Raw genomic sequence first — 14,123 nt, 5'->3', positions numbered from 1 at the left:
CAAATCCATAATAAACAGAAAATAAGACAGTGGTTACCAGACGCTTGCGGGAGGCAAGGATGGGGCGTTCTTGGTAGATGAGTAGTTTCTGTGTGTGACGATGGAAGCAGTTCTGGAGGTGACCGTGGTGAGGACTGCACAGTCACGTGCATGTCTTCAATGCCACTGAAGTGTACACCCGGTCAGGGTTCAAAAGGTCAGTTTCACATTATGGATTTTTTACCACATTAAGAAACAAGTAAATTTGTTGACAGAAGCCTTGTCTTGTGGTGTGACTTGAAATCAATTTCTTCACTAGAAATTCATTAAAACATTTTTTAAAGCAAGGCCATTGTTTGAAAGTAAACACCCTGGAACAACCCTCAAGAATTTTACAAATTTAATTCTTTCTATAAATCGTATCCTTTCAGAAAAATCAAACCAGGGTTTGTATCTTTAAAAAAGTTTAAGCCAACTTAAATCAGGATGAATAGTTCTTATAAGCCATAGTTCTTTATGAATAAATGTGTCTGGTTGGTCTATTTAGCAATAACTGTGCAGACCAATTTATCACTGAGCAATACTTGAACCACAGCTTGGGGGAGCGCGGCACGAGGAAGAAACTGAAACCATCATCCAGAGGTAGCAGTGCAAATCCAAACCCATGACATCACAGCAATTAATTGCTGTGTCTCAGATGTGCATTAATGGACCTTTTTGCTTTGACGAGCCCCAATTTTTTTTGCTTTCTCTTTTTATACAAACTGCCTCAAATTTCACCTTTAGGAACTGTTGAGTCAGTGGAGCTCCTCCAGAACCCTATGACCTGAGGCCCAAATCTAACTGACTTAGGGTTTTTAGTTCCTTTTTCAGTTAGAAACTATTCTTCAGACTCCACCAATGAAGTTAGTAAGGAATAATTCACTAGTATCTGTATCCTCTATTCCTTTGAGGTCTAATCTCACAACAGAAAACCTAAGTGAAAATTTATGGTTATCATTTTGAATTCCTTTTCCTGAATTTTACTATCAATAGGGTGTCTTTAGATATTAGAATATGTATTCTCCAGGTGGTAGGGGATCAGAATATCAAATTCCTACAGTGGGCAAGTCAGGTTTCATAACTGAGAGAACTTGGCAAGTAGTAGAACAGATTCCCTATCTAAAGGCCGCAGCTGCTGCCCCAACCACCTGGCTGTCCCACGGAAGTATGGGCTTAATGTCGTCATCCTTTGTATTTTCCAAGACAAGCCTTTTGGTTTTTGGTATGGAATTTTCTATTTTTTAAATGGTGGCAACTAGTTACACACACACACACACACACACACACACACACACAACCTTACCCTGCAGACCAACTAAAACATGTCAAAGGGCCCAACTTTAACTTGTGACCCTTGCCATATGGAAGGTTTATACTCCGATTACAGGAAGCTGCACTCAGTATAGGCAAAATTTAAAAAAATAAAATTCTATGTTGCAAAAGGCAACCCACCCAGAATAGCTGCTTTCAGCACCCGCTTGTTCCCCCCACCCCCAACCCCACCCCCCAATCTATTTTCCTAGGACTGTAGCTCTCTTGCCTGAGATGGGTCGGGTGCGAGGCCTCTAGATTCTCAATCCTCTTAGCCAAAGCCCGAAGGAAAAACAGGTTAAGGTGCTTTGTCCAATTAAGACATTCCCTGAAGGCAAACTTGTTTCAGCTTCACTGACTTGTTCCTGTTTATAGCATTCAAGTATTCAAGGCATCCAGTATTCAGAAAGGATACTACAGTCTCACTAAGCCAGAAGTTCAGTATCCTAAATGAGTAATGTTCTACTATAGAAACTTGAAAATTCCAACGAATCAAAAATGTTTAACTTATTTCCACAGCTTCAAAAAATATGAAGTACAAAAAAAAAAAAAAAAAACACTGAGAAATTATTAGTCCCAACGCTTCACTCTACCAGTTCAGAAACTGAAACTCAGAAAAATCAAATTTGCTCAAGGTTATAGAGTGAATTGCTTGGCAAACTAGAACAGAATCCAGGTGATGTGACTCCAAACAAGTTCTCCACTACAGTATATGGTAGTGGAAGGAGAGGGAAATCTTCTGAAGACGTTGAAAAGGCAGGTCCTGGGCACATTTCCCTGCTTTTTAAATTCATATTTGGCCTTTTACAGTCATTCATGTCTCATACTATTTTCACTTTCCACATGACTTTACCAGCCATAAATACTATCTCCCAAAAGTTAATGTTCTTGCAAAGGAAGGGGAATGGGAGAGGGTCTGTTTTTCCTAGCTGACAACCCATCAAAGTTGCAGCTATTAATCAGTGTGGTGGTAATGTACATCCAGGCCTCTAATAAGGGACAATTTTGATTAAATCCCACCCCCCACCTTACTGTAGTCCAAGAATTACTCTCCAGAGTGAAATCCCCGATGTCTGAGGAGGCCTGAATTACTTTTAAATGTCTTCTCGCATTCTTTACATTCATATTCCTTTCTTCCAGTATGAATTTTTAGATGTTCTACAAGGATGGAACTTCGACTAAAGGTTGCACCACAGTAGTCACATTCATAGGGTTTCTCTCCAGTATGGGTTCGATAATGTTCGTTAAGAGATGAGCTCTGACTGAAGGATTTCCCACATTCTTTACATTTGTAAGGTTTTACACCAGTATGAATTCTCTGGTGACGACTAAGCAGTGAATGGGTAGGGAAGGCTTTCTCACACTGACTACATTTGTAGGGTTTTTCTCCTGAATGAAGTCTCTGATGATAAATCACAGATGTAAAGTGGCTAAAAGTCATTCCACAATCATTACATAAGTATGGTTTTTCTCCAGTGTGAATTCTCTGATGGCGGGTAAGGCAAGAATTCTGTCTAAAGGCCTTTCCACATTCGCCACATTTATAGGGTTTCTCTCCAGTATGAATTCTCTGATGCTTAGAAAGGGATGAGCTATGACTAAAGGATTTTCCACAATCGTTACATGTGTAGGGTTTTTCTCCAGTATGAATCCGCTGATGTTGAATAAGAGAAGAACTGTCACTAAAGGGTCTCCCACAGTCTTTGCATTTATAGGGCTTTTCTCCGGTATGAATTCTCTGATGTTTAATGAGGTGGGCGGTCAGGGTGAAAGTTTTTCCACAATCGTCACATTTGAAGGGTTTCTCGCCACTATGAGTTCTGTGATGTGGTGTGAGGGACGAGCTGTCGCTGAAGGCTTTCCCACATTCATTGCACAGGTAGGGCTTTTCCCCAGTGTGAATTCTCTGATGTTTGGTCAGTGAGGCACTATAGCCAAAGGCTTTTCCACATTTGCTACATTTATGGGTTTTTTCTCCAGTCTCTAGTCCCTCATCTTTCTTTGAGGTTTCATCCTGACCTTCATTTTCCCGACATTCACTTTTCCGACATTTCTCACATATAGGGGTTTTTCTTCTCTTAACAAGGGATAAGCTTTGAGTAAAGTCTATCCCGCAGTTAGTGCACTTCTGTGGCTTAGTCCCCATATAAATTTTCTGATGTTTCTGATGTTCAGTACGAGAGGAAGCATGGCTCAGAACTTTCCGGCCTTCCTTACGTTTCCGTGGCTTTTCTCCAACGTGCTCTTTGCGGTTCATAAGGTCTGAATGAAAGCTAAAGCGTTTCTTGTTTTCATTATACTTCCGAGACTTCTTCTTTAAGTAGACTCTCAGATGTTTAATTATATCTGAGGTTTCCTTGAAATTACCTCCTAAGGGGCCCTTTTCTGAGTCAAATTCCTCACCTTTACTGCCTTTCCTATGAGTTTTCTTTTGTGTGCCTGCTACTGGTGGATATTCCTTATTGCCACGTTTTGAAGATTCTCCTATCAAGTCATAATCGCTACTCATTAAGTACCTTTCTATTATTTTATCTATGGTCGATTCGTCCATAAGAACATCTTGATTTTGAACCCATTTCTTCAATTCACCTCTAGGTTCACACCCTAAAAAACACAACACAGAATATTTCCTGTTTGTAATACAGGAAGGTGATGCATTTGATTTTAAAATAGGAATAGGAACAGTAACAACTACAAGGATTATGACTCGGACAGTTCTCAAATAGTCTTACAAAACAAAGAAGAAAAAAGTGATATAGAGAAAGCAGTTAAGCATAGGCATTAGGAAAAATATTGAGGGAGATGAAAAGTTTATGCTTCATAGTTTGAAATACAAGTTCTCACCTTCATTTCAAATTTCTATAATAGGTTCAAACAATAATAATTGTTGTAAACATTTATTGAATACTTACCAAATCCCTGTTTTATGGGCTTAACAACTAGGCACATGGAATATAAGTGCCTTACCCAAAGTCACATGTATTATAGTGGCAGTGCCAGATTTTTAACAGAGTCTGACACTAGAGACCAAGCTTTTGATCCCTATACTATTTTGGCTCTCCTGAAAGCAGTCAAATGGACTGTTTATAGATGTTACCCCATCACTGATACGCAGTAACACCTACGCTGGAATTTCAAAGGTTACCACAATCTGGCCCTATCAACCTTATGGATACTCTAATCAGGCATCCATTTACTGTTTTTAATATACTACAGCATTTTCAATCCTATTTTTTTAGTTTTGATACTTCACACTACCTAGGATGCAATCCTAAGACACCTTCACTATCACAAACATATAAACTTGACAGGACCTAGTGTTGAAATTCCACAATCTCCCTAAGCTTGGTCCATGACTATCCTGTTTATGACCTTCTCAAAACTTGAATTCACTTATTAATCACATCATTCTTCCTGGCTCTTACTCATGAGATTACACTGTCATGTAAAAAATAATTTTGTAAATTATTTTTAAACAGATAACTATAAAACACAAAACCCTATTACCCAGAAATTAACTATTGTTAGCAACTCTGTGTATTTTCTTTTAGAAATTGTTCTATGTTTTAGAATAGAAAAACCATGCATAATATGTAGGGTTACTTTTCTCATTCAAAATTCTTTCCATCTTATTGGTAATTATTATTATTTTTTAAAAGATTTTATTTATTTGTTTTTATAGAGAAGGGAAGGGAGGAAAAGGGGGAGAGAAACATCTATGTGAGTGAGAAACATTGATCGGTTGCCTCTCATACGTACCCTGACTGGGGACTAACCTCACAACCCAGGCATGTGCCTGACCAGGAACCAAACCTGAAACCCTTCACTTTGCAGGACAATACCCAACCAACTGAACCAGACCAGTCAGGGCTCACTGGTAATTCTTCATAAAGATAATTTTCATTAGTTACATAATAATTCATTCTATATTATTGAATTTATATATTAATATAATATGGTATTTATGTAATTATTCCCATAGTGAATGTTTATCAAATGATGAATATTTCTTGCTCTGACCAGTACAGCTCAGTTGGTTGGGCTTTGTTCCACAAAGTGAAGGGTCGCCAGTTTGATTCCTGGTCAGGGGTACGTGCCTGGGTTGTGATTCGGTTCCGGTCAGGGTGTGTACAAGAGGCAAATGATCAATATTTCTCTTTCCCATCAATGTTTCTTTTATTCTCCTTCTTTTCCGCTTGTTCTAAAAATAGTCTTTTAAAAAAATCTCCTCAAAAGTCATAAAAATGAAATTACTAATACAAAGGGTATAAAAGTTATATTATCATATGAAGCATGATGAGCAGAAGTACCTGAATAATCATCTCTAGTCAAATGATCTCTCTTTAAGTTTTTGTGAATCTGATCTATAATAAATAGTATTGTTGTTTTAAATATATATTTCCTCGTTGACCAGTGACTTAGAGTTTTATTTTCACATCTATAGCTATTTAAGTTTTAATATTGTCAGTTATTTTTAATTTTATCAGCTATCTGCTCAAGTTCTATGCCCATTTTTCTAACAGACTCAGTGTTTCTTATCGTTTACATGAGCTTTTTTATAAATTATGGTTATGACTCTATTTTGCCTGTCAAAAACTTTTTTCTCCAGTCTGCTGTAAATGACTTTTTAAATAAGTTGCACATAAATGATGCTTCCCTTATATAAGGGGGAGGGACGTATATTTATACCAATGCTGCTAGATTTTACTTAAAACATTTTTAGAATCCATTTTTGGAAATCTTCCAAATGCTACTTAAACATAAGGCAGCTGCTGTCTTTCATTTGTGTAACTACACTGAAAGCAGCCAACAGGTTTACTCAAATGAACAGTTAAGAAGATGAACTACTTACTGCAAAGTGGATTACTGTTTTTTTCTTTAAAAATAAGGTATTGATATATAAGTAATTATGATTTAAATGTAAATTATATATATTTATTGTTAAATTTTTACATGAGGGAAGGATAAAGAAAAATTATAATCCCTTGAAGATAAGCAGTATTAACATGAATGTTCTCCAAACATTAAAAAATAAATCGTCGGCAGCCGTCCGTCTCGAGAGACGATGGTGTAGCTTCTTAAGAGTCTATCTGCACCGCCGAGAATGGCTGTGCAATCCGACTCGGGAGTGACACGGTATCTGTCTCCTCCCGTGTTGAATCGACATCTTGCAATGACGCTGGAGTGTCCTCTCCAGTGAAGCTGAAGCTACAGAGCCTGGGAAGGGTGATATGGAGGGTCTGCTGTTGCCCATGCAGCAGACCCCCCCTCTCTTCGCAGCTGAAGGGTCCAAGGGAACGACGGAGTCAATACAGCTTGGCTTCAGGTGCGCCGCAGGAGTTGCCGGTGTTGACTACAACGTCAAACCGCCTTAGGGACTCCGGCTCCGGACTTTCTGTCGGGGTTTACTCCCTTAGCCTTTCCCCTGAAGAGGTATGCCGCAAGGCAGCAGAGGTTTTTTGGAGTCAGAGTTTTCCTTCTCTGATGTGCCCTGACTGGAAGATCGAACCAGCGACACTTAGCTCGCAGGCCGACGCTCAATCCACTGAGCCAAACCAGCCAGGGACATTAAAAAATAAATATATATATACATATACATATATATATAGAGAGAGAGAGAGAGAGACATATACATGTATATGTCCTATTCCTTTAAACAAAAATGGGATTATATGCTGCATGCTATCCTCTGGATAAAGTCGTATTTATCTTCCAAAATTCAACGCAGATGTTAATTAAGCTCTTGCTCCTATGCTTTTCTACTGCTCCATATACATGCCATTATTATAGCATAAATCCCATTACAAACACTTTTTGTTCTGGTGTCTGTATCTCTGGTGCCCACAAAAATGCACCTTTCAGATTTCCTCTGAGGCACCTCACTGAGAGCTCACAGCACCTGCTGCTGCTCTGAGTCCACCATGGCATCCACGCCAAGACCACTTCCCATGGCTGACCCCAGTCAATGACAAGTATAGCAGGGACACTCGGGCAGGCCCATTTCTGTGAGACATAGGACTCTAAGAGGAGACTCTGGCTCGAGGACTCTTTCTTTTTTTTATTTCTCACCATAGGACATTTTTTTTAAATTGATTTTTATAGTGCAAGGAAGGAAGAGAGAAACATTGCTGGGAGAGAAAAGCATTGATTTGGCTGCCTCCTGTATGTGCCCGGACTGAGGATCGTACATGCCCCAACCAGCGACCAAACACGCAACCTTGGTATGTGCCCTGACCTGGAATTGAACCCATAACCTTTCAGTTATGGGATAAAGCTCCAACCGAGCCATAGAGGACATGGTCCCAAACTTTATTAAACTGTATTTTATTCTAAGACTCTTCCTACCCACCCTTCCTTCCCTCTCATTCACAGGTGTTAGACCTGCATCACACTGACATCACTTCCGGCCTCTGCCAGAGCCCACCCACTTTTCTTTCACTGGAATTTTCCGCGATAGGTCTCTGGCGTGGCCAATGATGTCTTCGTATCTACTTCTCAAGAGAACCCAAACTAAGAGAGTCTCCTGTTAAAATGAACATTCCAGGAGGGCAGGCTGTATATTCTAATCATCATTCTATTTCAATTTTAGCGTATGGCCCACATAACATTTCAAAAGCTTCTCAAATGACTTGGCAAGCAACTGTGTTAATTTCCTTGTCTGCTTTTCACCAACTCACCTGGTCTGGAGCCTTTTGAGACTTCTTTTTCCAGCAGCCGTGGCAGCTCAACCCACTTTATCTGGGAAATCAAATCTAGTTTGGAAACTGGAAAGCCTACCCACAGAGAAAAGAATTAAAAGAGGCTCTTTTCCATAGAACAAGACAATCAACAGTCACACATAGCTTCGGGTTCTCCAGGGCGGAGAAGATGCTGTCAAATATAGACATCAATGCTGAAATTTGAGAACACGGGGGAAGGTCTGGCCTTGGTGACAGCAAAATGATGCTCAAGACTTACAATTCAATGAAGGAAAGGCACTTTTGGGGGGAAGATAACAATGCATAAAAGTACATTCTTACAACTCATTTTTAGGATTAAATCATATCACCCCTGTATGCCCACCCAAAACAGTTAATAGCACTTATCTGTCAATAACAGTGGACAAAATGATACCCAGGTTAGATGCTAGATCATGAAAAGGTGTCTTTACCCACAAATTCTAGGTTCCTAAAGTTCTCCAGCAGCACTTCCTTATACAGCTCCCTTTGAAAAGGTTCCAGCTTCCTCCACTCTCCTCTGGAAAAGCTCACAGCTATATCCGTAAATGTCATGGATTCCTAGAACACCAAACACAGTCTTTTTTCATTGGATTATTCCTAAGTAGATCCTAAGATTTCAGAGAAGTGGTTAGTTTGGATAGTATTTAAGTTTCTAAGGATTCCAAAGCAAGCTATCAATACTTACCTCATTTCCTTCTTATCTTAGTACATTGGCTAGAATATTCAGAAGAATACTCATTAATGGCAGTAAGGCTAAAACATCCTTATCTTTTCACAGGCATTGTTAAGAACTGCCTTTTCTTTAAATTAAAAATTATTTATTTATTGGGTTTAGAGAGGAGGGGGAAAGAGAGAGAGCGAGAGAGAGAAACATCAGTTTGTTGTTCTACTTGTTTTTGCATTCATTATTGATTCTTGTATGTTCCCTGACTGGAAATTACGCCCACAGCCTTGGCGTATTGGGATGACATTCCAACTAACTGCATATGGAGCCAGGGCCTGATTTTTATTTTCCAACACTATCCAGCAGGGAATTTCTTTTTTCTTTTTTTATCATGTTAGGAAATATAATTCTCTTTTCACCTAATTTTTATCAGGAATAACTGTTAAATTTTAGCAATTAATTGTTTTTATTAGAGTCAGACTTGTGATATTCTCCAACTGAAATAAAAAAGCATGTGAAGAATAACTTTGAAGAACGTGAATAGAGGACTGTCTCAATAATTCTATCTAGTACATACCGCTCAGTAGCTGGTCAGCAGGTAGTCACTTGAGAATGAAAACCAGTGAAAGGAAGCTTACCCCAGACTCAGTATTTGGAAGGACAGAAACTGTTTTATCTTCTTCAGGGTTCTCCTCTTGGGAAATAACAGAATCTTGAGAAACTGGATCTAGGAAGAAAAGAAAAGACACAGTCCAGTCTTTGAAATGAATTCCTCGGACTAGTAATTCTTATGTCTCTGGAGGAAAAACTCGTAAGAACTAGAAAAAAGTTTTCCCCAACTTTTTAAAACAAAAAGAAGAGCCACAGTTTCCTATTAAAACCCAAGCTTTTCCCTCATCCCATAAAATGTCCTTTCAATTCCTAAGCTCACAAAAAACTGAGTTCATTCATTCCATACACCCACAGTTTAATGTATTTAATTTGCATCAAACTATTTTAAAAATATTTAAAGATGTATTAAAGTAAAACTACATATTTACTTTATGTATTAATTTTTTTTTCTTCGTAGTCCTACCACAATGCGTTCCACAAGAGTCACTCATTAAATGAACCAAACTGGTCTCAAGAACTGACTCCACCAACAATTCCTAAAGACCGAAATAGGAATCTGAACATATGAACTAAATGTATTGACTACCCTGAGATGTTAACATTGCTTCTAAAAAGAGAAAAGTATTTTTTAAAATCATACTTCGCTTTATTATAAAAAGAACTTTAGGTAGCTTGATTAGAGACAATCAATGGAAATTTAGAATCAGAATTATGCAATCAAAGAAAAAAGAGGGACTGTTTTAAGGAAACTGTTCTGGTTTACAGAATGCTAGAGCAATCAGTTCATGAACTTGCTGATTGTAGAAGCGCCATGCTGCAGTGACAGATAAGTCAGAGAGGAGTCAGGAAGCCCAAATTCTAGACACACAAATGAGCTGTGTGACCACAAATTAAGTCTGCCAAGGGAAACGCTGTTTTTCCATTTATCTCAGGACTCCTGGTAGAATACAAACTGTCACACATAGGTATTGAGAGCCTTATGGTACATAATACGCAAAAATATGTGGAATATTTGTAGCCTATAAAGGGATTTCATAAAAGTCGAACTACAGGCTCTCAAATGCCTATCACCCTATAAGTCTTTTTACAATGATATAATCATGTTATAATTCGAAGTTTATTTTTATACATTTATATATAATGTACAATAATGTAATTAAGAAAACATAAGTCAACTGTTTCCAAAGGCTATGGAACTGCACTACCCAACAGGGTAGTTGCTGGCCAGACATGGCTATTTAAAATGTAAGTTTAATTAAACTTTCAATTCCTTGTTTGCACTAGCTACATTTCTTATGTTTAACCTGAAATGCAAAACAGTGCAGAACACATTTCCATCATCACAGATATTGGACAGCTCCCCTCTAGAAATGTGCTTTTGCACCTACTACAGCTAGAAGTGACGGCCTGGTTGGATAATATGCTTATGACTCCAAACATTTTCAGAAAATTTATTTCTCTCCTGCATTCTGAAGTCCCCTCTTGCCCTGGCTGGTGTGGCTCAGTGGATTGAGTACTGGCCTGCGAACCAAAAGGTTACCAGTTCGATTCCCAGTCAGGGTACATGCCTGGGTTGTGGGCCAGGTCACTGGTTGGGGGCATGTGAGAAGCAAGCAATTTTTCTCTCCCTCTTTTTCCTCCTCCTTTCCCCTCTCTCTAAAATTAAATAAGTAGATTCTTCCTCATGTGGGAAGGCCACCGTCCAGTCCACACCCCAACCCTTATTAGGGATTTCTGGACTCAAGGGTAGGTAGGACGACGACCATGTCCAGCTTGAAGAAGCTAGAGGAGCACGAGACCTTCGCCCATTGTCCTTTATAAGATTATAAAGGGTCTTAAGTCTGGGAGAGGGAAATTGTTATAAAAAATTAATTAAAAAAATAAAAATAAAATAAGTAAAATCTTTAGTCCCCTCTTGTTCAAGGGTAAAGAGAAAGAAATTACTATTTCTTGAGCATCTATTATATATTATACCTTACTTTACTTAATCCTCATAACAAATCTATAGATAAAATAGGATCCCCTTTTTACAGATAAAAAAATTAAAGTTCTGAGAGGTTATGCAGCTTACGCAAGATCATACACTAAGAGGCGGGGCCAATTCAAACCCAGTCTCACCTCTAAACTTACACTTAGCCTCCTCTTTAGCAACAACTTGTTTTCTTTTGGGGAGTTGACTCTCATAAGCTGAGATCTTACCCACTTACTCCCTCCACCTATAAATCTCACCTTCCTTTTCTTCAAGCGTTTGGGTCAAATCCTCTATTAAGGTTACCACTTCCTCACTAGTCTCAGGATGTTGTGACTTGACCCAAATCCTGATCTCCCCAGGCAAAATGGTCAGGAATTGCTCAAACACCAAAAGCTCTAAAATCTGTTCTTTTGTGTGGATGTCTGGTCTCAGCCACTGAATGCAGAGCTCCCAGAGTTGATTCAGGGCTTTTCTGGGTCCAGCCTCTTCTGAGTAACAAAACCACCTGAACCTCTGTCTGAAAGACTCTGGGTCAGCAGTGTTTCCTCTTAGGATAGCTTCTTCATCCCCACGTGCATCCATTCCTAGGACCTGGTTTTGTTCACTTGAGACCAGAGTTTGAGACTCTGGGGAGATAGCCGTCATTTTGTTCACAGGTACGGTACTATGTGTATCACCAGCAGGAAGTCAGTCCCCTTTAGATTCTACTTGAATAGCAGTACAGTCCACCAACAGGCACTACACACAGCAAATATCACGATTCCAAGGATTCAGTTTACGGTCCTGCAGAAACTGTTAAGAAATATAAGATATTACATAAGTGAAACAAATCATTAATCCTAAAAACACTGTTCATGGTTTTATATATATATATGTATAAATATATATAAGTATATATGACTGTTTATATATTTATATATAAATATATAAACAGTCATATATTCAGAAACCTAAAACAGCACTACCCAACTACTATATTAAAAGAATAATTTTCTTGGCAGGTGAAAAGCCAAGGAGTTACTAAGGTAATTAAAGGCACCCTCCAAGGAAAGAGTTTCTTTAGAATAAATACTCATCCTAAGCAAAAGTGATCAGAAAAGGCTCATGGCTACGAGAGGACACAGTCGCAAAGCTATTCAATGACTCCTGCCTTCTCTCAGGGAGTGGCCACACATTTCCACCAGTTGCTCAACTCTGAAGTCTGATTTCATATTTGCCTATCAAATTTCTCACATAATCAATCACCCAATTCTGGCAGTCTTATTTCCTAAGAACCTCTCCATTCCATCTTACTGAAACTACCTAAGTACAGGCTTCTCCAATCCACTATCACAATACAGCCTAAGGATTCCTTCTAGTATGCAAGATATGATCCCTCCCCGAGTGTCTCAAGATAAAATTCAAATGCAGAGGACATGCATGATGATCGAAAGACCCTGCCCCGATGACCTCACCTCTTGAGCTCTAGGCTGCCCCTGATGGACGGACAATGCAGCCGCAGAGAAGGATCTCCCGGTTCCCAGACACTCTATCCCCTTCCATCCTGTGCACTAACGCCATTACCTATCCTTGAAATGCTGTCTTTCCCTCTCCAAGCAAACGTTTTTCCATTCTTTAAAACTGTCACCTTCCCATCCTTTCAACTATCACCTCTTCTGTGAAGCTTTCTCTGATCCCAAATTGCTCTTCTGCAGAGCCTGCTCTGCGCGGCAGGCATTCTTTCATTTTACAAATAACCGAACATCTTTCATGAACTGGGATCGGGGCACCAGGGAGGCAGGCGCAGACAGGTCAGACAGGGTCCCCATCCTTACAGAGCACCCAGGAAATGACAATACAGCCTGAGATGTACTACATTGCAGCAAGTGCCGGAACAATCTCCTGTTGCAACCCTGATACCAATAATTACTCACCTCCGAACACAGTACCCGGCACACAGCCTGCCTGACGTCATTTATTCCTCTGCCAAATATCAGGTGCCTACCCCGTACCTGCCACCTTGCTAGGCACCTAGGACTCTGTTGCGACTAAGACACTCGTCTCGGTCTGCAGGGAGCTTACCACGGAGGCACCGCGAAAATGTGACGCAGGCATAAAGAAGTTCCCCCAACGGGGTGGCAGGTAGGGATTTGCCTTATAGGGGACGTTGGCAAGGTCTGTACATATTTTCGTTATCACTACCGGGGAGAAGAGGTGCTACTGGTACCCAGGGATGGGAGAAAGGGATGCTGCTAAGCATCCTGCAATGCACCGGACAGCACTCCTCACCCCAAACACGCACGCAACGAAGAATTTTCCCGCCCAAAATGCAAAAGTACCTAAGCGGGACCCCAGAGGGGATGGAGGCAGAGGATGGAGAAAGTTCAGTCATTTAGGATCGTGCCCACCTCCCACCGGAGCTGCGGCATTGGGAGCACAGCCAGATAGGTCGGCTGCCCTTGGCCCCCGCCCTGCCCCAAGTGCATCCTCGGAGCCGGCGACCTGGCCGTGGCCCCCAAACTACGGGCCCGGGAAGACCGCTACCTGCATCAGGACCCGCAGCCAGGACCAACGCTACCGCAATGAGCTTCTAGAAGCTGGTCCTGCAGAAGCTGCGCGCGCAAGCCGACTGGGGCGCACTGCGGCTGCGCGCCGGCGCAGAACTACGATTCCCGGAGTGCGCTCGTCTGGCTTTGCGAAAGTTCTGTGCTTTCCATAGGCTCCCACCCTCGCCTGTTGCGCACGGTCATTGGGAAAAAGCTGGTGGGCTCGGTCACAGAATTATTGCTGCGCCAGAGGCCTAAAGGCCTAGAACCTTCTGAGGTTTTCAGGTCTATGATGTTCT

At 40.5% G+C, this 14,123-nt stretch overlaps 1 protein-coding gene across 1 annotated transcript; it reads right to left on the bottom strand.

The window, feature by feature from the left end:
* Positions 1-1,897: 1,897 nt before the first annotated feature.
* On the bottom strand, positions 1,898-13,852 carry ZNF483 (zinc finger protein 483). The gene is made up of 6 exons (XM_090275958.1): positions 13,823-13,852; positions 11,557-12,091; positions 9,354-9,442; positions 8,483-8,609; positions 8,010-8,105; positions 1,898-3,936 (listed from the first exon to the last, which is right to left on the bottom strand). Exons 2-6 carry the CDS (start codon positions 11,942-11,944, stop codon positions 2,378-2,380), a joined length of 2,259 nt encoding a protein of 752 aa, XP_090132084.1. The 5' UTR covers positions 11,945-12,091; positions 13,823-13,852; the 3' UTR covers positions 1,898-2,377.
* Between the last annotated feature and the right edge of the window lie 271 nt (positions 13,853-14,123).

The sequence above is a fragment of the Furipterus horrens genome, unplaced genomic scaffold, assembly GCF_987537825.1.
Source record: "Furipterus horrens unplaced genomic scaffold, mFurHor1.1.pri manual_scaffold_4, whole genome shotgun sequence".
NCBI lineage: Eukaryota > Metazoa > Chordata > Mammalia > Chiroptera > Furipteridae > Furipterus > Furipterus horrens.
Note: the sequence above shows the minus strand (reverse complement) of the source record. Positions and strands in the feature narration are given on the sequence as shown.

What these genes read in the sequence shown, in the direction of transcription:
- ZNF483 (XM_090275958.1), bottom strand. Translation starts at nt 11,944, where the DNA reads ATGACGGCTATCTCCCCAGAGTCTCAAACTCTGGTCTCAAGTGAACAA. An exon ending in AACGCTTGAAGAAAAGGAAG is followed by an intron (nt 9,443 to 11,556) that starts GTGAGATTTATA and finishes TTTTCTTCCTAG; the next exon opens with ATCCAGTTTCTCAAGATTCT. An exon ending in TAGGAACCTAGAATTTGTGG is followed by an intron (nt 8,106 to 8,482) that starts GTAAAGACACCT and finishes CTCTGTGGGTAG; the next exon opens with GCTTTCCAGTTTCCAAACTA.